Source organism: Galeopterus variegatus, unplaced genomic scaffold (assembly GCF_000696425.1).
Source record: "Galeopterus variegatus unplaced genomic scaffold, G_variegatus-3.0.2 Scaffold5192, whole genome shotgun sequence".
In the NCBI taxonomy this organism is placed as follows: domain Eukaryota; kingdom Metazoa; phylum Chordata; class Mammalia; order Dermoptera; family Cynocephalidae; genus Galeopterus; species Galeopterus variegatus.
The window spans coordinates 16,502-44,169 of record NW_007731303.1 but is presented as its reverse complement, the minus strand read 5'-3'; the positions used below and the strand labels follow the sequence as shown (position 1 = coordinate 44,169).

Genomic DNA, 27,668 nt, shown 5'->3' with positions numbered 1-27,668 from the left:
GGTTTTCAGTCACATGAATTTAAACACACACAATTGCTGGAATAATTCACTATCAATTTCTCGATAGATTAATGTACTCTTATTGTTTCTTGTCTCAGTTTTCCTCTTTTTTGTTATTTTTCTGGACAGTTTTTCTGCCGATTATTTTACACATAGTCAGGCATCTGTGAGCCTTCTAGAGAACCTTTGCAGAACATTGCGTTTGTTATTTTTCTTTTCTTTTTCATAAAACTTGACGTAAAATTGTGACTTGTCTTTTTATCTCCTTGGTTTTCCCACCCACCCCCAGCCACTTTTTGCCTTGACAAGGATTGACCCAAAGTCCTTGACATGAATGCAGTCAGGGCCTGGGGGAGGGAAGGGCCGTGAGACATTTGAATGGATTTCAGAGGACGAGGAGGAGTCAGGCCAAGGAGCAGGCTGCGGCGTTCCAGGCAGAATGAGCCGTACGTGTGAGAAGGCACGGAGGTGCGGGACAGTGTGACGTGTGCCAGGAACGTGCGTTGACCAGTGGCGCTGGGGTGTGGGGTTGGTGCTATGAGGGGAGGCAGGTCAGATTGCGAGAACCCTAGTCCTTACCCCGAAAAGCTAACTAGAGCCATTGAAGGCTCTTAAATGGAAGAGTGATGTGTCAGTGCCCCCTGATCACAGTTATACCTTGTTTCTACAAAAATTAGTATGTATTTTTTATGCCTCTGATGCTCACAGGTCAAGATTATATTGTCAGCATTTCTGTACCTCTTTGTCCCTTTAGGATTTATTTCTGCTTACCTGACCTGCTGCCCATTTTAAGTTCATTCAATTCAGTAAACATTTAGTAAGGAACATCTTGAAGCCCTTCAGGAATTGATCTGGTACATTATATATTTATGTGGACTTAAAGAGAATGTGAGGAATTGGGCAATCAGAAACTTTTCTCAGACTTGGCAAACATCCGTCCCATCCTCGAGTTGCCTTGTTAAATGGTTCCTATTATGATTGCCACTTTCTGCTCAGTTGGTGGGAGCTCCATACCACATCTGCTCCCGCCTGCTGCCAGAGGTGCCCGCCTTTGGAACAGGATGGCTGGATCAGGACTTAGTAAGATGGCAACTGCCCCTTCCACCCTCCCTCCTTATTTATATATTTTTATTTTCTTATATGGACCCCCTTGCTTCATTACACTGGTATCTATAATATGGCCTGCATGTCGGTGAAAACAGAAATATATTTTTTCTCATAGTAGTCTCACAAATTTTATAGAACTCAAAAGAGGCCTTCAGACACCCAGTAGGGAAATCTCGTTTTTGGCTACTGCTGTAGGTCAAATGTGTCCCCCAAAAGTTGATGTATGGAAACTTGATCTCCATTGTGACAGTGTTAAGAGGGTGGGAAATCCAATTACATTATTTAAAAGGTAGGGTCTTTAAGAAGTGATTAGATTGTGAGGACTGTACCCTTGTGAATGGATTGATCCATTCATGGAGAAATGCGTGTGGTTCTGATGGCTTTATAAGGCGAGCAGGTGAGAAGTGTAGTTCTCTTGCTCAGCCCATTCTTGCCATGTGATACCCTGGTTGCCATGGGACTCTGTAGCCCACTAAGAAGAAGGCTCCCAGACCTTGTGCTCCCTGGGCCTTGGACTCCCCAGCCTCCAAACTAAGAAATGAATTGCATTGCTTTGTAAATTACCCAGCTTCAAGTATTCTGTTGTAAGCAGCAGAAACAGACTAATACAGATACTCAAGTGACATATCTTAGTTTGAAAGCATTTAGCACAGTGCCTGGTAGGTGGTAGATGCTCCACATTGACTTCTTTTACTCCTTCCTCTCTCCCTTGTTTATTTGTTTGTTTTTGTTTTGTGTTGTCTTTTGTTCTTTTGTTTGATACTGTGGCATCAGCACACATCCATTAGGTAATAATTATATTATAGATATTGTGATATCAGATAGATATATTAATAGATCTGGTCTATGTATGGATAGATAGTCTGGCCATAGGAAAAAAAGTCTCTCTCTCTCTCTCTTTCCTTGGACCTTGACTTTTTCTTTTCCCATTTAATCCTTGATATTCAGTATCTCTAATTTTCTTGTGCATATATTTTGTGTTTATTTAATAATTGGGTAAACATGTACTGAAAGCCATTTTTATTCCAGTGATTGTGCTTAATTGTGGGAAATAAAAGCCAGAGAGAGATAAAAGTCTCAGCATAGGAGAGTCTGCTGCAGGACATGCATAAATAAAGATGCCAAAGTATAAGTGAAGTGCTCTCATCGGGAACATGTAGGGGGTTTGAGAGCTAAGGCCTGACTCTGGGCTGGGGGGAGGAGAAAATTTTATAGAAGAGGTGAGTTGGAGAGGCCAAATGCTAAGAAGGTGGTTTGTATCATAGCTGCAGTACTACCAGCTGTGTGACCTTGGGTAAGTTATTCAGCCCTTCTATGTCTCAGTTTTCCCATCTGTAAGGTGGAGTAATAATAGCATTCTCTTGTACGGTTGTTACCAGAATTAAATGTTATTGTATGTAACTTAGAATAGCATTTGCCTCCTAAAAGCATGTGATAAATGTTAGCCATTACTGTCATTATTATTTCTATAATTATAATCATAGTTGTTATTATTCTTTAAGCTTATCATGAAGAATATGAATTTAGAGGAAATTATGCGAGTACATTCCTGGCAGAGGACATGATTTAAATAAGAGCAAAAGAGTGTGGAAAACCAGAGTTTATTCAAGAAACTAACTGCAAGATCTTTACAGTGAGAAATGTGTAACTGAAAAGTGTGTGGATATTGTAACCCTTATTTTGGGACATTTAATTTATGATTACTGCTGTGTCCAACATCCACATGAAGTGATTATACCCATCTTTGCTTGTTGCCATAGAGTAAAGGCTTAGAATTGAAGAGCCTGCTTCTGCTTCCAGCTTGTTCTCCAGAAAGTTCTTGATTTAAAAGTTCACCAATGACTTTTTGGTACCTTTTTGAAATCACTGATTGTCATTCTGTTTCATCTTTGTTAATATCAAAAGCGGAAACCAGAATTTTAATTTCGTATTTTTGGTTGCTATTATGATGGAATTTAAAAAATATTTTTGGCCATTTTTCTTTTGGGAACTTTATAATAATTTGTATTATTTCTATTGATTATTAGCCTTTTATATTTTTCCTTCTGTGAATTACTACTTCATGCTTTCCTATGTTTCTATCAGAATATCGACATATTATTTATTTGAAGAACACAATGTATTTAAAATAAATTAACACATTGTCTTCAATGTAACAAATATTTTTCTGAGGTTTTGCTTTTGTTTTCTTTAAAAATTTTTTTTAATTGAAACATGTTGATTAAACATATTTATGTAGTACAGAGTTATTTCAATACATGTATACAGTGTGTGGTGATCAAATCAGGGTAGTTATCAAATTCATCATCACAAAAACTTATTTCTTTGTGATGAGAACATGCAATAACTTGTTGCTAATTATATATGCCTAGCACTACTGTACACCACTAGAACTTATTTTTCCTACCTACCTGTAATTTTGTGTGGATTGACCCACCTCTGCCTATCCCCCCTCCTCCTGCCCCTTCCTAGCCTCGAGTAACCGCACCACTCTACTCTTTACTTAGAAAGTTCAGCTTTTTAAAAAAATTTTTTTAGCTGCCACATATGAGTGAGAATATACAGGATTTCTCTTTCTGTGCCTGACTTATTTCACTTAACATAATGTCTTCCAGAATCATCCATATTGAAGCAAATGACAGTATTTCATTCTTTTTCATGACTGACTAGTATTCCATTGTGTAGATATATCACATTTTCTTTATCCATTCATCTGTTGACAGACATCTAGGTTCATTCCATATATTAGCGATTTTTATTGTTTTTGGCTTAAAGTCTGTTTTATCCAACAGAAGTATTGCTACTCCTGCTCATTTTTGGATTCCATTTGCATGTAATATTTTTTTCCATCCCTTCACTGTTAATCTGTGTGTCTCTTTACAGGTGAAGTTAGTTTCTTGTAGGCAGCATAAAGTTGGGTCTTGCTTTTTAATTCATTCAGTCAGTCTATATCTTTTAAATGGGGAATAAGCCATTTACCTTCAAGGTTGTTATTGAAAGATGTTGCCTTACTTCTGACCTTTTACTAGTTTTTTAATGGTTGTTTTATATATCCTTCGTTCCTTTATCTTTCATTGTTTTTCTTTGCTGTTTGGTGGTTTTTTGTAGTGATAAGATATAATTTCTTTTGTTTTCTCATTTCTGTATCTGCTCTACCAGTGAGTTTTATTCTTTCATGTGCTATCATGATGGTAGTTATTGTTCTTTGCTTCCAGATGTAGGACTCCCTTAAGGATTTCTTGTAGAGCTGGTCTTTTGCTGGTGAATTCCTGCAATTTTTGTTTGTCTGGGAAAGAAACTATTTCTCCTTCATTTCTGAAGGATAGCTTTGCTAGGTATAGTATTCTTGGCTGGCAGTTTTTCTTATAGCACTTGAAATATATCATCCCTCTATCTCCTGGCCTGTAAGGTTTTTGCTGAGACATCTGCTGTTAGTCTGATGGGGATTCCATTGTAGGTGACTTGAAACTTTTCTCTTGCTTTGTTTCTAGAATTCTCTCTTTATCTTTGACTTTTGACTACAGTGTGTCTCAGAGAGGACCTTTTTGGGTTAAATCTGGGATCTTTGAGCCTCTTGGATCTGGAAGTCCCTCTCTCTCTCAATACTTGGGACGTGTTCAGCTATTATTTCACTTAGTAGGTTTTCTATGGCTTTTTCCTTCTATTCCCTTTCAGGAACACCCCTAATACAGATGGCTGTTACACTTAAAGTTGTCCCATAGATCTTGTAGGCTTTCTTTGTGTTTTTACTTTTTTTTTTTTTTTTTTTTTTGGTCCACCTGGGTTGTTTCAATATACCTGTCTTCAAGTTCAGAAATTCTTTCTTCTGATTGATCTAGCCTGTGGCTTAAGCTCTCATTTGTATTTTTTATTTCATTGAATGAATTCATCACACCCAATATTTCTGATTGATTCTTTTTAATGATATCTATCTCTTTGTTTAATTTCTCCTTTAGATCCTGAGCAGTTTTTCTCATTTTGTTGTGTTGTCTATTTGTATTTTCTTGCATTACATTGAGCATCCTTAATATTGTTATTTGGAATTCCTTTTCAGGCATTTCATAGATTTCCTTTTCTTTGGGGTCTGGTACTGAAGAATTATTGTATTCTTTGGGGGTGTTATGTTTTCTTTTTTTTTTTTTTTTTTCATGTTTCTTCTATGCCTACATTGATGTCTGGGCATCTTGTGGAACTTCTTTTAATACTCTGGAGTAGCTCTTGAAGGAAGACACTCTGTCCTGTATATATCTTCAATAGTGTTAGTCAGGTAGGGTGTTTAGGTTTGGTTCTGGATGAGCATAGTAGTGTAGTCTTCATGTGATTTCTTCATCTGTATTCAATGTTGTAGTTGTATGTGAGTGCCTCTATGACCTAGATGATGGGGTGTTCGGCAGCTCCTTGATGGAATGGGTGGCATTGGGTGGAGGGGTTGTGGACAGGGTTTCAAGCTCTGGTGTGAAGCATTGGGGTGCTCTGCAACTCCTCAGCTGGTGACTGTGGGCAGGCTCACTGGTGCCTCAGCCAGGATACTGTGCTCCAGTAGAGGAACTGGGATGATCTGCAGGTCCTCAGCTTAAATGGGAAGCCCTGGGTGGGATCGATGGGCTCATGGTAGGACCTTAGACTTCGAAGGAGACAATGAGGTGCTTAGCAACTCCTCAGCAAAAGTGGATGACACTGAGTGAGATCACTGGTGTAGGGAGCAGGACCCTATGTCCTCAAGAGAGATGCTGGGGCACTCTATAGCTGCTCAGGGGGAGTGAGCCCCTCTGGTCCAGATCTCTGCATTCGTGGGCAGGCCCTTGTACCCCCAAGAGAGACACTGGGTTGCTCTGTAGCTTCCCTGTTGAAGTGGGCCACTCTGGGTGAGGTTGCTGGGGTTGTGGATGGGACCCTGTGCCAGGAGATGCTGGGTCACTCTGTACCTCCTCAGCTGGAGTGGGCGAGTCTGAAAAAGGTTGCTGGGGTCATGGGTGGGACCTGTCCTCCCAGGAGAGGTCCTGGGGTGCTCTGCAACTGCTCAGTTGGAGCAAACTGCTCTGGGTGTGGTGGCTGGTGTCGTGAGCAGGACCCTGCACCCACAAGGAAGATTCTGGGGTGCTCTGTAGCTTCTCTGTTGAATTGGACCACTGTGGTCATGGGTGGGACCCTGTGCCCCCAAGAGAGAGATTGGGTCTGTCTGCAGCTCCTCAGCTGGAGTGTGCTGCCCCATGCAAGGTTGCTAGGGTTGTGGGTGGGCCCCTGTGCACCCAAGAGTGATGCTGGGTCACTCTGTATTTCCTCAGCTTGGGTGGGCCACTCTGGGTGAGGTCACAGGAGCTGTGAACCCCTCACATCCCCAAGAGGGATACTGAGCCACTCTGCAACTCCTCAGGTAGAGCAGGCCTCCCAGTGCAAGGTCACTGGGGTTACAGGTGAGTCCCTGTGCTCCTGAGAGAGATACTGAGTCACTGCAGCTCCCCAGCTGGGGCAGGTGACCCTGAGCAGGCTCACTGGAGCTGCAGACAGAGCTGTGTGCCCACGAGAGATTTGTGTGGGTGCTCCACAGTTTCCTAGCTGGAGTACATAGCTCTGGGAGAGTTTGCTGGAGCCATGGCAGGACTCTGTGACCCTAAGAGAGGTGCACAGGCACTCCGCTGAAGAGAGCAGGGCCACCAGCAGTAGCAGAAGGGCCAAGTTTGTTGGTTCTCTGGCTATGGAAAGGGCACACACTGGCTCCCTCTGTCCTGGGCAGTGGCCTCTGCACTGCCCAGACTGCTTGTTCCCAGAATGCAGGGCACCTCATGGGCTCAGGTGCTGGACTACTGGTGCAATGAGGGGTCTTAGGGCTGTAGAAATGCCAGGGCTATTGGGCCCCAGGGAAAATGCACTTGGGTGTTATTTGGATCCCCAAACAGCAGCTCAGGACCAGGTGTATACGGGAGCTCTGTGTGAACTCCCTCCATGGGTGGATGCAGTCACATGGGCTCCCAGAAGCTCCCCACTGTGGGCTCATGGCCTGCAAGAGCTACATGTCTCCCTTGTAGCTTGGACTGGGTGACGCAACTATCACTTCCCTTTTCCCTGCAGGCAGGTGTTCCTGGTTCCCTGCTGCTCCTGGCTGGTGGCTGGGTGGTGGAGGCTGGGTAGCCCCTTCCCATTCTCTACATGGCCTTCCCACGTTTCTGTGCTGACTAGCATTCTGCTACTCCTGCAATGTGCTCCAGCACCCTCCCTTAGTTATTTCCATCCAAGTGTAGTTGCGTACTTATCGTTTTGTCTGTCTTTGTGGGAGAGGTGAATGGTAGTCTGCTAGGGAGCCATCTTGCTCCACAGCCTCTGTTTTAAATTTAGTTTGAGGTAATTTGTTTGTTTGCATTTTTAAATGTGACTTCCATCAAATGTGTTAATATTTTCTGCCATTGATTCCAAATACTTGTTTTCTTTCTTTTTCTTATTATATTTTTACATTTAACTATTTAAGACATTTGAAGTTTATTTCATGTGTCTAATTTCTTTCACTTTACCAAAAAATTTAGGATAATTTATTGGATAATGTATCATTCCTGCACTAATTTGAAATATACTTTTATAATATGCTAAATTTTTTAATGTAAATGGGACTATTTCTAGTATTTCTGTGCTAGCTCATTTTCCTCTCCATCTGTTGACGCCAATACCAATGCTGTTATAATTGTCATAACTGTAAATATCTTTTAAAATTTGTGGTACAAATCCCCCTCATCATTTTTCCCCCATTATTTCTTGCTTCTTTTCAACCATTTATTCTTCAACAGAAACTTTAGCATCATGCTGTCAAATTTTTTAAAATCCCTTTGGGATTGAGATTGGAATTGCATTAAAATTTGGAGTCAATTTAATCTTGCAATATTTTTGGTTATCTATTCAAATCTTTTATGCCCATCTGTAAACATTTAGTTCTTATTCTATAGGCCCTGGCATTTCTTTTTTTAGTTTTTTTCCTAATTTTATTTTATTGCTTTTTTAAAAGTTTAATTTTTTTAATATAATAACTCCTCTATTATATTTTCTAACTGCATGTTGTTAATGCAGAGGAGAATGATCAATATTTTATATATATATTTGTAATTTTCCACCTATATTTTGTAATTTTCCACCTATATTTTGTAATTTTCTACCTGTATTTTGTGATTCTCCACCTATTCTAATTTATTTCAGATTCTTGGAAAATTTTTAGATATGCAATCTTATCATCTGCAAATTATGATCATTTTATCTTTTTTCTAATGCATACATTTCTTCCTTTTTTCTTATCTTATTATATACCACCTTGAATTTCTAGAACAATTTTAAATAATAGTAGTGATAGTTGGCCAAGATCCTCATCTTTAACCTGACTAATGTGAATACTTTTATGTTATTTACTTGTAAATTTTATGTTGCCTATTAATTTCAGATAGTAATTCCTAGTTCACTAGTTTTTTTTTTTAAATCAGAAGTAGATGTTGAATATTATCCTCTATTGAGATTCCCTTTTGATATATTGATCTGAGGAATTACATTAATTGAATGATCTTATATTCCTGCATTAAGTTCTTTATTATGCTTTTCAAAATATGATACTGTTTGACTTAGTATCATAATTTGGATTTTTAACATCTTCATTTGGATTTTTGCATATACGTATACATGAATGAGATTGCCTTGGGTTTTTCCCACGTGAATTTGTACCTAGGTTTGTGAGGTTTTCATAGTACAGTTATGCTAACTTTGGAAAACGGATCTTCTTGTAAATGTTAAATGTTCGATCACTGTCCAGAATCTTGAGAAAGATACCAAGTTTTCTTTCCTATGAGCATTTTTAAATCATTTTTTCTTTTTGTTGTAATTAAATTTTATCCTCTCTGAACTCCTTTGAAATTTCCCAACTTTTAGAAGACGGATTTTGTATTTTTCCTCAGTGTAATTAGAAAGGGCATTATCTTCCATTTTATTATTTCACTTCTTTCTAGTTATAAATCCTGTCTACTCTAATGAGCCATTTCCTCTCCTTTGTAATTATATTCTAGATTTCTATAGAAGCATCCATCAATTCTGAATTCATTTTAAACAGTCTAAGTATCTTTTAAGACAGTCTAAGGATCTGTCTTCACTGGTGGCTCTTGCAGTTACTTCTGTGCTAACTTTTTTATCGAGAGGAAATCTCAGTCATTTTCCCAAACCCTTTCACCTTTATTTTGAGTGGGAGATGAAGTGGGTGTTGAAGATATGAGGTGCACACCACGATCTTATTTTTTTTTTTTTCCTTTTTGTCTTTTTTCATGTCCGGCAATGGATCGCAACCCTCAGTGTCGCGCCCGTACCGGACCGGGACCAGCAATGGGATCGCAACCCTCGGTGTTGCGCCCGCACCTCGCTCAGCCAGTGAGCGGGAACCGGTCTGTATGTGGGATCCGAACCCTCGGCGGGAGCGCCGCCGCGCTCCCAAGCGGCGCACTGTAGCAGTGCGCCACCGGGCTGACCCTACGATCTTATTTTTGTCCACTTAAAACTCTTACTTTTTGAACAGTAGTTCACAATCCACTGCTGTGCGTATATTCTTATACGGACAAGCATGGTCATGGAATAGTTTAGAACGTGGATTTTGGAGTCAGCAGGTAACAGATTTGAATTCAAGCTCTCCCACTCTCTACGTGTGTAACTTAGAGCAAGTCACTTAAACTGTTTCATCACCTGTAAAATGAGACACCAGTAATTACCATTTTGCTGGTAAATGAGCAAACATGTAAAGTAAGTAGCACTATGGGTAGCACATAATAAGTGCTCAGAAATGGTACTGATGTAATTATTATTCAGCTGTCACTAATAAGCCCGTCTTGTCCCTTCGTGTACCACAGTATTCCTTTTCTTGTTGTTGTACAAAAATTGCCTCCAGTTCTCCACCCCTCAGAACCCATAGTCTGGATCTCCAGTTGTCTTCATTGTCTGTACTGCGTCTTATCTGTACGTTTCTGCCTTGTGCATTTGTACTTCTTTCAAGCTCCTTCAGTTTCTGCCTTTTATGTCCCTCTGTCTCCTGTGGTGTCCTTTGGTGGAAATGACGCATGGCATGGGAGACCCGGGTTCTGCTCCTAACAGGGTCGCCAGCTCCTTGTCTGACCTTGGGTTCGTCAACGTTCTTATCATTTATTATAATAACTGCCAGTTGCTGAGCATGACTTGTCTCCGATGGCTTTTATCATATCTCATTACTCCTTATTACTCAATAGAAAGGTATTTCTGTTTTGCAAGGGAGGAAATACTCGAAGGTATTGAGTAACTTTTCCAGGAGCTGGCTGCGTGTGTGGTTTTTCTGGGTGATGGGGCGCAGATTTTTACCTTCTGTACCACTTAGGGTTGTTGTGAGGACCAAGGTCAAGGTCTTATTCTGTGTCCCCTTTCGTCAGCCAGAGAGAGCTGTCCTCTCCTAGATGTTTTCTTGCTTTAACAGCTATTTCAACCTATCTCTTTTGTGTTTGACACCATTGCAAAACCATTTTCATAGTTTAATTGTAGGCAGACAGCTCCCCATTTGCTCTCTGTGTTTACAAATGCTTGGTTTGGAAAAGGGGAGTGCAGGACGTATAGGAAGTAAAAAAAAGGAGAGAAAAGCAGTTGTTGGGAAGGGCTGTTCTGTTCCGTCTTCAAAGGAAGTGGAGCTGGGGCTAGTCAAGTTGTTTTACTTACAATTGGAAGGGAGTCATAGCACCATAGTTTGGATGAAACCTGGCTTTTTATTGCCAAAAAAGTATCAGATGGAAATGGAGGTAAATGTGAATAATTCAAAATAATGTTTAAACTTTAAGGATATTTCATCTTCTCTGGAATTAGAGATTTATGCTAGTAAAGAGTTAGGGAGGAATTTGAAATGTTTATGTTACCAGAGTGTAAAAAACATTGTCCAGTTGTTTATCTAATCTTTCATTGGTCTTGCTTTTAAAAACACGTTTAGATTCGAAGAAGCCTGGGAAAAATGAACTGTCCCAGCCCATAGCTTGATGCCCCAGTGGAAATAAGGTGGATCCTTTCTCATTCGTCTGGAGAAATTTCCCAAGCAGACAGATGCCTTTGTACCTTCCTTTGCAGTTTCTTCACCTGCAAATGGCCGTTATCAGGAACTAGGATTACAAGTGCTCTGTTACTTCTTTTTAACTTTAGCTCCTACAGAAATTACTACTGAGGTCTTATTTCTTTTCTGGCTGGACATTTTGTTGTGACACTTAGTTAGTCTCGTAAATTCTCCGTGTGTTATCATCCAGAAGGATTCATTTCTCAAAGGTGTGTATCGACTAAAGCAGAGAACCTTCCGATAACCTGTTTTGATTCACAGAGCAGCCAGATGTACTGAGGAGCAGGCGTCAGAGGATCTGTACTGTGCTCTGTCACAATTGCTTTCCAGCCTCCTAGTGGAAAACAGATAATATTATGTAAAGAACAGAATTAATTTTGGTTTCCGTTGCTTCCCCTTATCTCTCAGCCTAAATTCATTCATTCAAGGCAACAAGTAATGATTGCATGCCTGTTGTGTGCCAAGAACTGTCCTAGGGCTTGGGATACAACAACAATCAAAGTAGACAAAGGTCCCTGCTTTTTCCTATTTTCACAAGAGGAGACAATAAACAACGCACATGATAAGTAAATAAACTACATAGTGTGTCCAAAAGTAACAAGCATTAGTGTTAGAAGTGATAAGTTCTGTAGAAAACGAAAATAAACGTTGGAAAAGCGGGAGCTGCATGGTCGTAGTTTTAACCCGGATGGTCAGGGTAGGCTTGTTCAGGAGGCGGCTTTTGAAGAAGGTGAGGGATTTATCAATGCAGAGGTCAGAAGGGCAAAGTTCCAGGTAAAGGGAATGGTCGGCATACCGTCCCTAAGGTAGAAGGGGGCCTGGAGTGTTCCAGAACAGCCAGCAGGCCCGTGAGGTGGTGTGGTAGGAGATGAGGTCACAGGGTCAGATCATGGACAGGCTTTGGGCAGACATTTGATCTTCCTCTGGGTGAAATGGGGAGGACCATTCTGAGTGGAGGCGTGACCTGGTCTGACTGCACCAGGTGGAGAAGTGGGGAGAAATGGTCTGATTCGGGACGTATTTTTAGTGTGGAGACAACAGCATCTCCTCACAGAGTGCACGTGGTGTATGAGAGGGACAGGGGAGTCTGATCCCACCCCAGGAGCCTCGGCAGGTGCCACTGGAAGACCGAGTTGAGATGGGAAAGGCTGTGGGTGGCAGCCAGCTCACGGGGTGACCAGGGGCACAGTTTGGGACACTTCGAGTTTGAGATGCCATTGGATGTCCAAGAAGAGACATGAGTCAGTAGTTGGGTATGAGTCTGGAGTTCAGGAGAGAAATCTGGGCAGGAGTTATAAAATTAGTAGCTGTCACCATGAAGATATTTGAAGCCATGAGAGTGGATAAGGTCAACCCGGGAGCCGGCTGAGAAGAGAGGGAAGGGCCGAAGCCTGGGTGCTGGATACTCAGTTCCAGCTCCCACGAGGCTGGGGGAGGAGGAAGCAGCAGCGTGTACGAGAGAGCAGGCGGTGGGGTGAGAGCAGGCGGGCGCGGCGTCCTGGAAGTCACGTGGGAAAGGGTCTCAGGGGCGACAGAGCGACCAGCCGTGCTGGCACTGCTAACAGGCCGAGTAGGTGGAGAGCCGGGAATCGACCAGTGCAGTAGTAGCGTGGGGACCCAGCGACCTCGAGCAGCTTCTGTGGAGGCAGAGGTTGGTGTGGGATGGATGCACGGAAGAAAGGGAAAGGAAGACTGGCAAACAGCAGCTTCAGAGAACGCTTGGGAGGAGTGTGCTGCCGAGAGGAGCAGAGAAACCAAGGGAGGTCCTGGCAAGAAGGTGGGATCAGGAGGTGTGAAATTGTTCCCGACTTGATGTTTACTGTTGTCCTTTACGCTTAAGTAGACCCCGGTCTTTGTTCTTTCTTTACCAAGCTGTATTTTCTACTAGCCCCTGTTCTTTGCCAGCCCAGTCAAGCAGTTAAGGTTCTCCTCGACTAGCTGAGCCAGCCATTCGTTTTCTCGGGGTCAGGTGGCTGCAGCCACCGCTGTTGGCCATCTGAAAGTTCACTGCCCTCCTGCCCTCAGCCCCCGCCGCACTGACATGCAGCTCTCGGGCTCGGACTAGGAGGATTCGGCAGCATGAGGCGAAGATGCTGTTGGTGACAGTGATGCAGCTATTATAACGCCGCGTGCCACTTTCTGTGAGCCGCTATTCCAAATGCTTTTCATCAGTAACTCATTTCATCTTTACAATTGTTACTCACATTTTACAAATGAGGAAATTGAGGCAGAAAAAGATTACATAACTAGTTCTTTTTTAAAAAAACTAATCATGGTGGAGCTGGGATTAAAAGTCTGACAGTCTAACTCCAGAGGCCACACTCTTGAAGCAACTGGAGAATTTTGAGAGCAAGCTGCTAGCTAGAGAGATTTCATCTTACACAACGTAAGAACTTGCTGGAGTGGATGCGTAAGGGTTTTTGAGGATGCAATAGAGTAAAACTGGTCATTTCCTCAGATTGATTAGCTGGTACATTAGTGGGCTGTGTCCAGCCCACGATCCTGAGATGAGGTGGCGGAATGTTCTTCAACAGTGGCTTTTTTTTTTAAGACTGTATTTCCTCAAGTTTTGTGAATTCCTTTTCAAGTCAACAAGTATGTATTAAACACCTACTATTTGCATAATAGAAAAAAAATTTAAGCTCCTTCCCTCTATGTATTTATTTTCCTGTGGGAAACTTATTTGTTTATCATGCAGGCTATAGAATCATCTAGAAACGAAAGGACTGTATATGTGAACATAATATTTTACTATTTTTTTTAGAAGGACCCTTAAAATTTCTGTATCTTTGGAGAGGAGATGTGAACTAAATGATTATTTGTTAAGCGTCATTTCTTAGAGCACTGGTGCGCAGTTGCCCCTGAATCCTTCATTAATAAATCCCTTCCTTTTCCAGAAGGACTTGCCAATACCCATAAAGTATTCACTGGTAGAATTAAAGTCATATAAAAGTAATTGGTGTTTGCTTCCTTCCAGGCATACATTTAAATACATTGCTCTATTTCTCTGGCCCTTGGCCTCAGTTTAGTCACACTGGGTCAGCAGACTTCCTCTTTTAAGGTTCATCTGCTGGCCATTTCAGCTTCCCATGAGAAGGAAAATTTACCACTGTTTTACACTTTTAATGTTTCATCCATTTATGTCGCATTACCTTGTGCATTTGCATTTCTCAGTAGTAATGGCGCTGCTGGTAAATAGAGAACAGTGAATGTGATTGTCATCATTTGAGCGCTTTTATAATTCCTATTGTGATCTTACAAGAGTGGTCATCTCTGGTAGTAGAATATCAGTGATGTCATCTCAACAGGAACACTTACCTTGTTTTCGAGTGAACTATTTGTCATGCCCCATTGGCAATTTTGCCGTTGGCCACCGAGTCCAGCTGTAAACATTCCACAGTCTTCTTACCCCGTCCTCAACTTTTGCCTGAGCATTTTTTAGAAAGTCATATATGAATTCATGCTGTCCTCCTGGCTTGCGCTGTCACGCAGTTGGCTGTAAGGACTAACATATGCAGGGGCTTCGGTACTGAAAATCATAGCCAACATTTATTGGGGGCTTACTCTGTACCAGGCAGTGTCGTAAGCCCATTGTAAGCATTAACTAATTTAATCCCAATCTCTCAGAAAGTAGATGCACTATTTTCTGCATTTTAGAGGAAAGGAAACTAAGGCCCAGGCTTAGGTGACTTTGCTCGGGATCCAGTGATACTTGCCATGCCTTACCCTCACTGGAACGTGCCTTCCCGTGATCGGTGGTCCAGTCTGTCACCCTCTGTATATTCCCCCTTTCTACAAAATATAGCATTGTTAAATGGGTTGTCAGACACGTCTGCCACTGCATAGTAGAGCAGCCTTAGAAGGAGTCTGTTGGCTCAGTTTCTTATGTGTGGGAAGGACGATGATGAAATGGCGTCCCCAGAGCTGTAGGCTCTTTTCTCTTGTCCCCCTCCCTGCGTAGAAGCCAGCAACCCAGCCGGGCCCTTGGTTCCCTGATCACCACCTGGGCTCTGTCATTATTAAAAACGACACAGTTTGGTCGAGATTGTAGCTTTCAGTTGAGTTGTAGAAGGAAACTCAAGTTGCAGAAATGTGGCCAGGATCATCGGGGAGTTAGCAGCCACTCGATGTAAGAGGGACACTGCAAGGAACACTGGCCCTCTGATGACGCGGTGTCCTGGCGAAGCAGAGCTATGCTGCGACTGTCTCGGTTCTTTTTGTTTTTTAGAAATTATTATTGCAGAACTATTGGCTTCCTTTCTTTCTCAACTGTAGCTGTAATGTTTTATTTGTGCATGTGTACTTTTGAGAAAATGTTGGTCTCTGAAGAGGGAGTTAGGAGAGGAAAGTATTTGAAATGGAAATGTCTTAAAATTTTGTCTCTTTCCAGTTGTACATTAGATTTCCTTAGGATTTGGAAATAAACTGGAAACTAAAAACCACAACTACCTTCTTTTCAAACTAGAAACCTCCGTACTTATCAGTATGGAAAAGATCTAGTTGAAAGACAATAGATGTTGCATTTTCTTGCAGAGTGCTCCAGACATTGATCAGCTGGCAAGGAAAAGCAAGCCTCAACTTTCTTCTCTCCCCCACCTTCTCACAATGACTGGGTAATGCTTTTGTATTCCTGTTTGGAGGATTTAATGGTCTTGTTAACATGTGTAAAAACATTGTGATTGGAAACTTTAACAAAATAGTGAGTAGTTTTTTGGTGTTTTTTTTTTTTTTTTTAGGTTCATGTTTATGTTCTTACGGGGTGTGTGACTTTCCAAGTGCTCCAGGTTAAGGACTAAATGTGTTAGAAAAACAGATGTAACGCAAATAAATAGGAGAGTTCTCATTTCCTTCAGAGCACAGAGCTCCAGGTTCCTGAGCAGTAATTCCACAGCCCCTTCTGGCCACATCAGAAGAAGTCGTGCTGACCCAGCTTCTTTTCTCTGAGTTTTGTTGTACCATAACTGATTAGGGATCTCTAGGGCCAGACAGCAGTTCGCCTCTGTGTGGCAGGGGCCACAATGCACCAACGTGGTATAGAGACCACTCTTGCCAACAATTAATTGGGGAATTCATTTTATGAAGCCCTGTTTACAGACTGACATCTGGAGAAATTCTTAACCTGGATCCATTCCAATCTGTAGGATTTATGGACTGTGCTTGCTTTTTTTGTAAATAGAACTCTTTTTTCTGCTTGGTATATTCTGTTTACATAATTATCAATAGATGAAAATGGCTGTGTTCCTGTAATTTCTTAATCCTCTGTACCGAGTGGACCTAAATTCTAACCAGCAGTTCAGCTAAAGGAATACTTGGACACCTATCATTATTCAAGTTGTGAAAACATCTTAACACCCGGAGCACCCTGTTCTCTTAAATCCACACTCTCTGACTGGAGCCCTTACACCCCGAGGGACTTAGTGTTCAGCCTTTATGGGGGTTTTAAAACTTGTTGAGACACATGCTAGACCTCTTAAAATGTATTAGACGCCCTTTTATTCACGCACTTGGTCTCTGCTTGTGAGGTGTGAAATGGAAATATTTTCAAACATAGGTACGTGCATAGTCTTGAACACATTTTAAGTTCTCACCGTGTGTGGGGGGATCAAAGTTGGTCATTAGGCAGCGGAACTGAGCTCCACACATTCCGCAGGGCATTATATTGGACACGCACTACGGTGACCCTCACTTGCCTCTCTGTGCTCACCATTAGTACCTCTGTCGCCAGTGGATGAGCTACTGTCAATACACTCAGCATGCTTTGTGCAAGAACGTGGAGAAGGAAAAGTTGTAGAATGGATTTAAAAGGAAGGTAGAAAAATAAATATTGTATGTTGGAACTGGAAACCTAAGACTGCATAGAAAGGCATTTTCTTCTCCTGCTTTGCTGAGTTTTGATACTGTAAAGTTACACCAGGTTAAGTGTGGTGTGTGCCGCCACACTACAACAGAGTGAAGGGCAGGATGGAAATGGAGGTGAGAGGGAGACGTGCATATTCCTCCAGTCCTGCCTCTAGAGTGGCGTGTCATCACGTGATGTCAGCCTGATCTACCGTGCTGCGGTGAGATCCATTCCGCAAAATGGTGCATTCCCACGGGTTTTATTTCCAAGATGTGCTCTGATGAGGTCTGTGCCTGTTGTATTTATTAACAATCTCCTATCGATGTCTTTTTCTGGAAAGCATCTGTTCAGCAAGTACCTTTGAAAACCCAGTTTCACAGAAATGTTGGCTTTCCAAAATGACCCTTAAGCACAGAACAGCGTCATAAACACATGCACACACACGTCATTAGTCCAAAAATTCCAACAAGCATAGTTTTACCAGTTATGGTGCACTCTTGAAGAAAGAAATGTTAATCCGAGTAAGGGCAGACTGGGCCCTTTGGTCTGAAGTTCAGTTTGGAAAGAGAGAGGTCACCTCCACTTTTTTTCCATAGCTTTTGCATTTTGTCTGGACTGTGGCCCTTGCGTGAAGTCCTTACCTGCGTTTATCCGTGATTCTTCCTCGCTGGACCTCCTGTCTGGTTGACATTTTTCTAAATGCTGATATATTTTGTGTGCTTTAATCTTTCATCATCTGCACCTTCAGAAAGTCACTTCAAATGTGTACACAGGAAAGTAAAATACGTTGACGATTCATCCTTTCTCTCCCCTTTTTTTCTGCTTGTCTCCCTCTCCCCGCTACCCACCTCCCCTTCCTTTCACTCTTTCATTTTGCCAAAAGGTTTCTAAATACTCAGCCAAAATTGCTACATGAGCATACAGTAGGATACTTGGCTTTCTGTAGCTTACATTCTTTGGGGGCTAGAAAAAATATATTTGAAACAACTGGAAAAATAAACAGAGAAGCATTATCTGCATAACTGTGTGCATGTGTGTGAACACATTCTTCCTTTCTCTCTCTCTGTCACACACACACACACAGAGAGAAAGAGAGAGAGAGTTAAAGAGATACAGATACACAGAGAGAGAAAGAGAGAATAAGCCTTTTCCAAGTGAATCTATTTACAGAGCGTCTCTGAGGGAAGGTCTTCATATTGAAGATAGCACAATATCTTTTTCCAAGTACCCATTCCTCATACTTCTCATGAATTGTAAACCTTTGAAATGAAATCCGAATGTTAACCTCAAAAAACACTTCATCTATGAAGTAAATCTTGATAAAAAGAAAAATGTCACTGGTGTATATTTTTGAGGTTTCTGCTGTTTTTAATTGTTAGTGGCAATTCAGGCCATGAAAACAGAAGATTCTTTGGCTGGCAAGTCAGAACAGGGTCTGCGGTCATTGTGGGTCTCTAAAAGTGTCTCCCTGTCTGATTCCTCTTAAATTCCAGAAGAAAAAAGAAAAAGTATTTTCTCCTCTCTGAAGGAGTGGAACACTCCCACCCACACACCTCGTTGATTGCAAAGGTCACCGTTGCAAGAAAATAAATCATCCAAGCCTTCAAATATACCCAAAGAACAGCTTGCCAACTTTCTGGACTTTTTATATCACTGAAACGAAGCACTGGTTAGGACAGCCAACTCACAAGCAAATCCATCAAGATCTTCCTGGAAAAAGAGGTGTTCTTGAGAAAGCTCTAGTGGTGTAGGAAACAGGAGAACCAGAGCTAGCTCTGGGACTTTAGGGACTTCACCTACCCTCTCTGAGCCTCTGTCTTGATATCTGCTAAATGAAGGTGGTTGAATTAAAAGCTAAAGTTCTTTGATTCCTCAAAAATGGTGCAGAAAGTGCATCTATGTCAAGAGAATTAATAGAAGGCAGAGGATGATAAATGTGCTGTGTGCTGAGCACGTCTATGGGATCTCATGGGACACTCACAGTTGGCCTCATCATGGTCTCCTTCTACAGATGGGGCCACTGATGACCTGCCCCAGGTCCTGCAGCCAGATCCAGTGGTCCACTACCGTGACTGCGTGAACCTCCCAGTCTAGCCTCGCGCCTTGGCCCTTGCCTCCTCCCCATCAGTGGCCTCTTCGTTCACTGCCCACTTGGATTCACTTTTTATAGAGAAAGAGAGAAACACCTGCAGACAATCCTGAACTATCAGAAGCCCTAGAGATTTATGAAAAGAAACTGCCTTTAAAATTTGTCCTTGGTATAGTCATAAGAAAAACATCAGACCAATTCCAATAGAAAGGCATCCTGCAATATACCTGAGCCAGTACCCCTCAAAACCGTCAAAGCCATCAAAACAAGGGAAGTCTGCAAAACTGTCCCAACCAAGAGGAGCCAAAGGAGACAAGACAACTAATGCCATGTGACATTCTGGATAGTGTCCCGAAACAGAAAAAGGACCTTAGGGAAAAATGAAGGAAATCTGAATAAACTATGGATTTTAGTTAATAATGTATTAATATTAACTAATGTTCATTTAATTTATGTTCATTAATTTAATGTTCATGAATTGTGACAAATACACCACAGTAATGAAAGATTTAATAATGGGGGAAACTGTGCAGAGGATATATAGGAATTCTTTGTACTATCTGCTAAATTTTTCTGTATGTGTAAAAATGTTCTAAAAAGTAAATCTATTAGAAATAAAGAGTTTGTCACTGCCCAAACAAAAAAGAACATCTGTCACAGTCGGGGAGACAGTACAAGGGAACTCCAAAAAGTTCACGAAAAGATTCGTATTATCTTTTCCAGGATCTTTTTGAAGTACCCTCATATGCTTTTAAAGTCATTATCATAGTGACACTACAAGATATTCTGGTAGCAATTCTATAAGATAAGGTAAGATATCTGGTAGTGCTGAATGCCTCTAGGAACTTGTAAAATTAGGATCCTGTATGAGCTATTAGAGTAGCTTTCCGTGAGTCTTGGATTAGAACAAACTGTGGCTCGTGGGACAAATCGGGCCCACCCCCTGTTTTGGTAAATAAAGTTTTACTGGAACGCAGCCAATGTTCATTCACATTTGTGCATTAACTGTGGCTGCTTTTGCACAATGGCAAATTTAAGTAGTTGCACCAGAGACCAGGTGGCCCACAGGGCCTAAAAACTTTTTACTGTCTGGCCAAACCCTGGTTTAGGCTGTTTGAGCTACAGAGTAAGTAGTGAGGCAGGTTCGCTGGGCCACCAAGATTCATCCAGGGCGGAATCAAAGATTGGAATTCACCAGGTCAAGTAGCAGGCGACGACGTATCAGGTAGGGCTCGAGTAGAACAGCATAGCCGTCTCCCTGGTGGCCCCGCGTGTGAGGCTTCCAGGCTCTCTCCTCCCTGCTGCAGAGCCCTGTCTTTGGCCCTGGGGGTGTATCAGTTTGTAGGAAGCCTACTGCGCCGCACCCCACCTTAGGGACTTTATCTCGGCCTATTTACCCTGCTCTTCCTTTAGTGATCCTGACTCTGGCCTGAAAACGAATAGTCAGAACTTCCTCTGTGTCTCAGTGCGCCAGGCACGACACAGTCATCTGTTTCTTCGTCATCGAGTGGGGCTGTCGTGGTCTCTGTTTTATGGATAAGGACGCTGCGTCTGATTTCAGTGAAATGGCTTTCTCAGGAGGGTCACCTGACTGGTGAATTGCGGGGCCCTGGTTTGGATCCAGGCTTCAGAGCCTAACCTCACACCCCCCACCGTGCCCACCTTCAGTGCTGGGGCCGACTCACACTCGCTGCTGAGAACCAGCCGCTGAAGTCTGAGGAATCTGCTGTCAGTTGTTAAGGTGGCCATTAGTAAGTTAGATTACGTGTGTCTACAACCAAATAAACTGTGTTAAAAACAAAGGGAACACAAATTCCAAGCTCTCACTTCTTAATTATTTTACTGTTTTGCTATTGTATATGCTCCTGAGGTTATTTATGTCTATGGAATCTATATGGTAAAATACTACAGAACAGTCTGCTATTCCGTTATCTCTGCCAAGGTCTACATTTTGTGATGTCATGTCATGTGATCAAAGATTCATTTTATCTTTTATTTCTATTTTTCCACAATCTGGTGGGAGTATTTATACCATGGAAATGGGCAAATACTATAGATTAGGGCTTTTTTTTTTTTCCTGGAAAGCCAGCAGTTACCCATTTATCAGCATACCACGGCTTACCCGATGTATTCTGATTTTGACCCCTGATATTCTAGATGACAGCCACATTTGTTTCTGCCTAACCTCCTACCTTAATCTTTGAATTCTTACAGTATGACAGCAACCAGAGTTTTGTTGTTTGTTTTTCTGACAACGGGTAGAAACTCTTTAGTGTAATTCCCTTGTTGCTAAAATATGTTCCACTTGGTAAGGAGTAAGTTCAATCAATTTATAATTTGCTGTTGAATGTAAAAACAGGTTTGAGAATAGCTTAGAATCCCTAAAAAATTCTAGAATTCTAGAGTTGCATTTTCTTTATAAATATAGAGGGAATTCTTATTTGTTCAGAATTTTAGGTAAAATTTTCTAGTTAATTTTCTGGCTAAATGAGGATTGCTATATGTATTAATGTATTGTCAGTTTGCAAAATACAAATTTTTAAAGCAAGGTTAACACAAATAGTCACAAACAGTTTCATAATTAACAATTCAGTCATAGGCAGCATAGTAAACGGCCGTAAGGACGTCTTTTTTAATGTCATTGGTATAGTCTCCAATTTATAAACAGTTTTGTTCCAATGCTTCTATGCCAATTGTTTGCAAATCATAATAATGCTTCATGTTTTAAAATTTCACATACAGGGGTTAGGTTTCCAGATTAGTGCAGAAAAGTTTTTTAAGTAATAACTCAACTGTAATAGGGCTCTGTAATAAAACCACCACTTACACCATTGCTCCCTTGTGAAAATGCATCCAGAACTGACTTGGGATGCCAGATTCCCTTCCTGAGATTCCACCTTATCAGAGAGCACAGAAGTAGCGGTGAATCTCCTGTAGGTGTGGCAGCAGCAGTGTGTGGGGGGGGGGACCTGGACGTCCTGTTGGTGGGGACAGGGAAACTCTGCTGAACACTAGCAGCTAGAGAGGGAGCTGCCGGCTAGCTATTTGGCTAGAAGGGATGTGCGTCAGTTGTGAGAAGCCCGTGTTATTGCCAAAAGGAGTTTATACTGGCTATTTGAACCTTAGATAATTAGGAGTTTGCTGTGTTATTATTTTTAACCCTAATTCCATATATCATATTAATTAAGGTAGACCATATGTTATAGTTAGTGCTACTCAAAGTATGGCCCAAAGACTGACTCTGCCTGCGAACTTTTTGTTACCTGCAATTAAGAGTAAAGTGTAGAGAATCTTTTGTAGCAATTGACAGGATACTTTTACAGCTATTGAGTCTAATATTAAAAGATGAGAAGTGGTGTCTTATTTAACTTTTCCAGTAATTCTTTTCACTCATTTTTATTATAATTTACAAAAGTATTAGTTTAGATAGACTGGAAATTTGGCAATCAGGTCTTTTGGAGAAGCGCTGCTGTAGTGCAGAGAGTTGGGCTACAGGGATCTGTATACATGAGGGCACTTCAAAACGTGCGTGGAAAGATTCATTTTATCTTTTATTTCTATTTTTCCACAAACTTTTTGAAGTACCCTCATAGACTTGCTGAGTGACCTTTGGTGAATGACATAATCTCTCAGATTTTATTTAATAGATTGAGACTTCGTAGCAGGCCTGACGCAGTCTGCGAAGTCAAGTCAGCGATGCAGGAAATGTCAAAATATGTATTTTATTTAATGGCAAAAATGTGGGACATTCAGCCTCAGTTATTATTGCCTGCCTGCCCCATCCCTAGCCAGGGAGGCTTCTATCTGGGGCTCAGAAAATGCAGACACAGTAAATGCCAACAGCCTCATTGCCTAAGCCCACAGCCTGGTCTTGAACTCCAGGGCTCTCTGCTGCTGAGGCTGAGCTCCTGGTGCCCAGCCCTCCTTGGGTCCCACGCCTCCATCTCGCCATGATGCCCTGTTACTCTGGGGCCAGGGCCTCCTGCCTCTGAGCCAGCCGGGTCCCAGCCACCTCTCCCCCTCTGAGATTTACCCCTCCGAGTCAGGACACTCAGTTCCACCTCTTCAGTGAGCTCAGGCTACAGAAAACCAAGGCTAGGAAGGAAAGTATTTCCAGGCTTCTTTCAATTTGGCCAGTACAAACTTCCCCTGAGGCCAGGAAGCACAGTGTGGCCTGGGGAAACTTTGGGGGAAGAGGGACAGGGGGAGGGACAGCAGAAGAGAAAACCCACAAATTCCTCCCAGTGTGTTTACCTGGTAAGAATGAGGCAGCGGGCCCTTCCTGACAGGGTTGTTTGAGGATCGAGTGAGTGCATGTATTGAAAACGGACAGAGAGTGCCCAGCACACAGTCGGTCCACAGGACTGTGTGTGCCCTGCCCTCCGAGAGGCCCTCACCTGGTTTCCAGGTCAGGAAGCTCCCAGCACCCCCGGCCCGTGCCTGCCTCTTGGCTCGTGGTCGTGCAGCCACGTGCCTGGCTGTTTGCAGCTGGCTGTTTGCAGGTGGCTGTTTGCAGGTGGCTGCGGGTTCCTTCCCTTCCCCTTGGATGGGCTGGGCCGTGAGCCGAGGGTGCTGCGTCTGCCGTCTGCGCAACCCACGCTCCACTTTCCCGCGTGGGCTTCAGAGGGTCTCTGATACTTTTGATGTTTGGTGTTTTATTTCTATACTTTAATGCGTACTCTCTTACATTTTTAACAATTTTTTTTTCCCAGCAAAGATCTTATCAGATATACTTATCTGTCCTTCGATTCTAATTCAGCAGGTGTGGGGTGGGGCCTGAGGTCCTCGCAGTCCTAACAAGCTCCCAGGTGATTTCTGTACGACCGTGTCACTTACAGGAGCAAGGCCAGAGAGGCCTCTGATGTTCCCAACTGGGCCTTTTGTTGCCCATCAGCTGCCCTGAGCCTGCCCTTTTCTTATTGCAAGGGGTCTGATCATCAGGGGCAGCACCGGCTCTGAACTCCTTCCACTCCCACATGTCTGCATGCCCCAGCCCGTGAGCTCCCAGTGACTCGATCTCTGCGTGCACGGCGTGGAGCTCTCCACGGGTAAGGCTCAGCAGTTGCTCCCCAGGGCTCACGAACCTCCCGCTGGCCTCCAGCCATGGGGTCCCTAGTTCCCGGAGGTGAGCGGCCAGTCTGAGTTCGGAACTCCATCGTGAAGGCCGCTTTTCGGATCTCCATCCAGCACCAGTGATTCTCACAGGAAAACAGAGCAAGGACAAAGTGATGGCGGTTCACGTGAGGAGCTCAGACTCGAGGAAGGGCAGGCAGGAGGCGAGTCGCAAGGACACCCGGGGGTCCTGCTACAGCACGTCTGTCCAGGTCGGCACCCACACTCTCCTGCAGGCTGCTGAGGGAAATGACCGTTCCTAGCCCCAGGGAGGGTGGCCCGGGCCGTCTCTGCCCAGCCCTTCCTTCTCTATCCCGTGGCCATGGTGCCAGAGCCACAGGCCGTTGTTCCTTCTAAGCTGGAGGTGGCAGAGACTCTGGGTGTGCGGTCAGTCAGTCTGGCTGCATGAGGCATCCCAAAAAAGGGGTGGCACCCCTGGGGCTGGTGACAGGTCAGCCTGGCGGAGGGTGGCAATGGCAGTGGGAAGGGCTGCCGGAGTCTGAGCGTGCACAGCACCTGGGGACGGGGCACTAGGCAGGGTGGCTCGTCCTCTGCTGTCCTCAGGCCACCACGGAGAGGGCAGAAGAAGTCACCCCAGTGGCTGAGAGTCTGCGGCCACGGACATTTCCTTTTGTGTCCACGTGATGACGAGCCCGGTGCTTCTTCAGTCTGTGCACCTCCGTCTGGCCCCACCATGGAAGCAGCTGGAGCAGAAGGCGGACCCCAGTTCATCTGCAACAGACCCGGTCTCCCCGCGCATGTGGCAGGCATGGGCATGGCGGGCCACTCCTTGCCCTCTGTCCATCTGTCGGCTGGGTAGAAGGCTCCTCGCGTGTGAAGGTCACTGCGTGAGGACAGCGTTCCTGGCCCCCCCTGCTGTGTCCCTCCCTCTGCCCCGGGGACGGAGAAGTGACTTGATCTGATTTGTAAGGTGGGAGAGAGAAGCCAGGCCCTGCCCTTGATCTCGGGCCCAGGGCTCCGCTCAGCAGCACGCACGTCCCTCCCAGGCACACTCACCTGCATGGCTGCTGCGTTCAGTGAGGTGCTGTGGGCAGGGTTTGTGCACGTAGGAAGTGCCAACACTGATATTTCTTATCACCATAATCGACAGGCTTTGGAAGGAGATTAAAAATAAGCCTGGTTCTCCTAGGCAGAGCCCTCGCCATTTTTGGATGTAGCTGGGTGAGATCAGCTGCGCCAATGGGTAATTCTACCGTTTCCTGTCTGGGGGGCCTCTGGGGCTACATCTGATTCTTATTTTATGAATGTGGAAACGCTTTCCTCTTAGGTTTTCCTCGGCGTTGGTTTCTTTCTCAGAGTTGGTGCAGGGGGTGGACAGTTGGGCGTATTTTCCTTCAGACCTGGGCCTTGCCGCTTTCCTCTCATGGAGCGATGTGGTTTTCAAATCAGGGCTGCTGATACCCTTTCCTTCCTCACAATGATGCGCACTTCATCCACCCCCTCATGCATAAACCCTGACTTGAGTATCAAGGCTTTGGACTCAGTGTGTGAGAAGCCTCAGAAAAAGAAATCACACCTCATCAGCAAGAGCGGCTTTGGAAAAAGCCATGTGTGGTATACAGCACGCCAGTGCGTTTCCAGGACATGATGGCAGATTAGTCAGATCAAGCTGTAGACGAGTCAGGAAATTCTCACATGATTTTCAGTTTCCCATACATGATTCGGGTGGATGAAGCCAAATGACTGACACCCAGGGTTTCAGAAGCACAGTGGTGTGGCCCGTCCTGGAGTCAGCGTTGAGCTGAAGTCTCCCGCAGCACCGATCAGGGCTTGCTGCTGAGTTATGCAGCGTTCGTGTCTGCGCTGTGTGCGGCTGGGCTTCAGGGACAGAATCAGATTCCTGAGAAACACCCCCAGAACCAGTCTCAGAACTCCAGCAGCCCCTGTCTCTCGAGGAAGCTCCTTTCCCTCATGGGCCGTGTGATTTGTTTCTTTTATAGTTTCCGATGTTCTGGCATTAAAGGGAATTCCCACTGAGGGCCATTGTGCTGTGGATATCACATATGCTACAGGCTTTGTCCTCTCTGACTTTGAAAAGGATACATTTAAAGACAACGCTGTTGCTGCCGTTGCCAAGTCGTAATCAGTATAACATGTCTTGGGGGTAATAATTCATTCCCAGTGTTTTCACCAAAGAGAGACATTTGAAATTATCCTTTTTGGTCCACTCCTGAAGATTGTTGTCACATCGTTTATTATCTTTATGGTTGGGGCGTTCCGAGGCTGCGGTTGCTGTGTGGAGAGGCAGATTTTCTTGCACATTGCTTGAAATTATTGTTTGTGTTTTTCAAACAGGTGGCTGCACTATGATCCCAGAATCGGACCTAGAGGAAAGATCAATAGAACAAGACTCCACGGAGCTGTTTACCAACCACAGGCACCTCATTGCAGAGACACCCGTGCCTGGTAAGAGAATGGGTGGCCTTCACGAGTGATATGTCAGGAGCGGTGACACTCTGGTCAGTATTTGTGATACCAGAGAGCATATCCCAAAGCTGTTTGGTTTCCAACGTCTTCATCCTTCCCCTTAGCATTGGTGCAGCTGAATTTGATCATTTGTTGTTGTCTGTTTGTTTGTTTGTTTTTGCAGCTGGCCAGTAAGGGGGTCCGAACCCTGGACCTTGGTCTTATCAGCACTTCGCTGTCTCCCGCTGAGCTAACTGGCCAGCCCCTGGAATTTGATCATTTGTGTATCCTCGTCATTATTCAGACATTTTCTCTCTCTTTCTCTCTCTCTCTTTCTTTTTTCCAGAAGTTTCACCCCTCCAAGGAGTCTCAGAGTAATCCAGGTAGAGTTGTCTGCTTGGGAGGAAAATGCCTTCCCAAGGCTGATCCTGCGTGGACTTCATGCCAAGCACAGACGCGGGGCTGGTCCAGGTGCTTCACAAAGCTCAACTTCCTGGAGGTGACACTGTGCAGAGACGGGGAGCACGACTTTTCATTTTGCCAGGAGGACTTGTGACGACCCTGGGCAAGTCAGTAGAAACTTGTCTTGCTGGGAAAGGATGCTGCTGCCTGTGGTCATCTGTGTGCTTATAGTCACAGGATGTAGTGAGATGACATAGTTTGGGGACAGACTTTATAGCAGAGATCCAGATCCAAAATAATTTGATACCCCATTTTTTCACAGAATTCTTATATATTAAGTATATCAAGTTTAATAAAGCATTTCATTGTCAAACAATATCTTGGATTTGATTTATGATCAAGGGTTTTATAAGTGATTTCTCTACATTATTTCTTCAAAGGAAAGGAAAGGAATTGAGAACTTTGCTACTCCATGGTAAGACTTGAGTGGGATTATTTTATAAATAAAAGAACCATTACAGAACTTTCATATGATTTTCTCTATTAGGCTAAAAGTGGAAGGAGGTGGGTTTTCTAGTATTGTGTGAAAATGTTAAAATATTTTTAAGGTAGCTAGTCCATTA

At 43.5% G+C, this 27,668-nt stretch overlaps 1 protein-coding gene across 1 annotated transcript in view; it reads left to right on the top strand.

Moving 5' to 3' along the window:
* The window catches only part of LOC103604505 (protein PTHB1-like), a 106,921-nt gene extending 79,500 nt beyond the window's left edge, over positions 1-27,421 (top strand). Inside the window, exons 4-5 of the mRNA XM_008589078.1 lie at positions 26,533-26,643; positions 26,990-27,421. Coding sequence (XP_008587300.1) covers positions 26,533-26,643; positions 26,990-27,021 — 143 coding nt within the window. The 3' untranslated portion in view covers positions 27,022-27,421. The remainder of the gene's footprint in view (positions 1-26,532; positions 26,644-26,989) is intronic.
* The last annotated feature ends 247 nt before the right edge of the window (positions 27,422-27,668 follow it).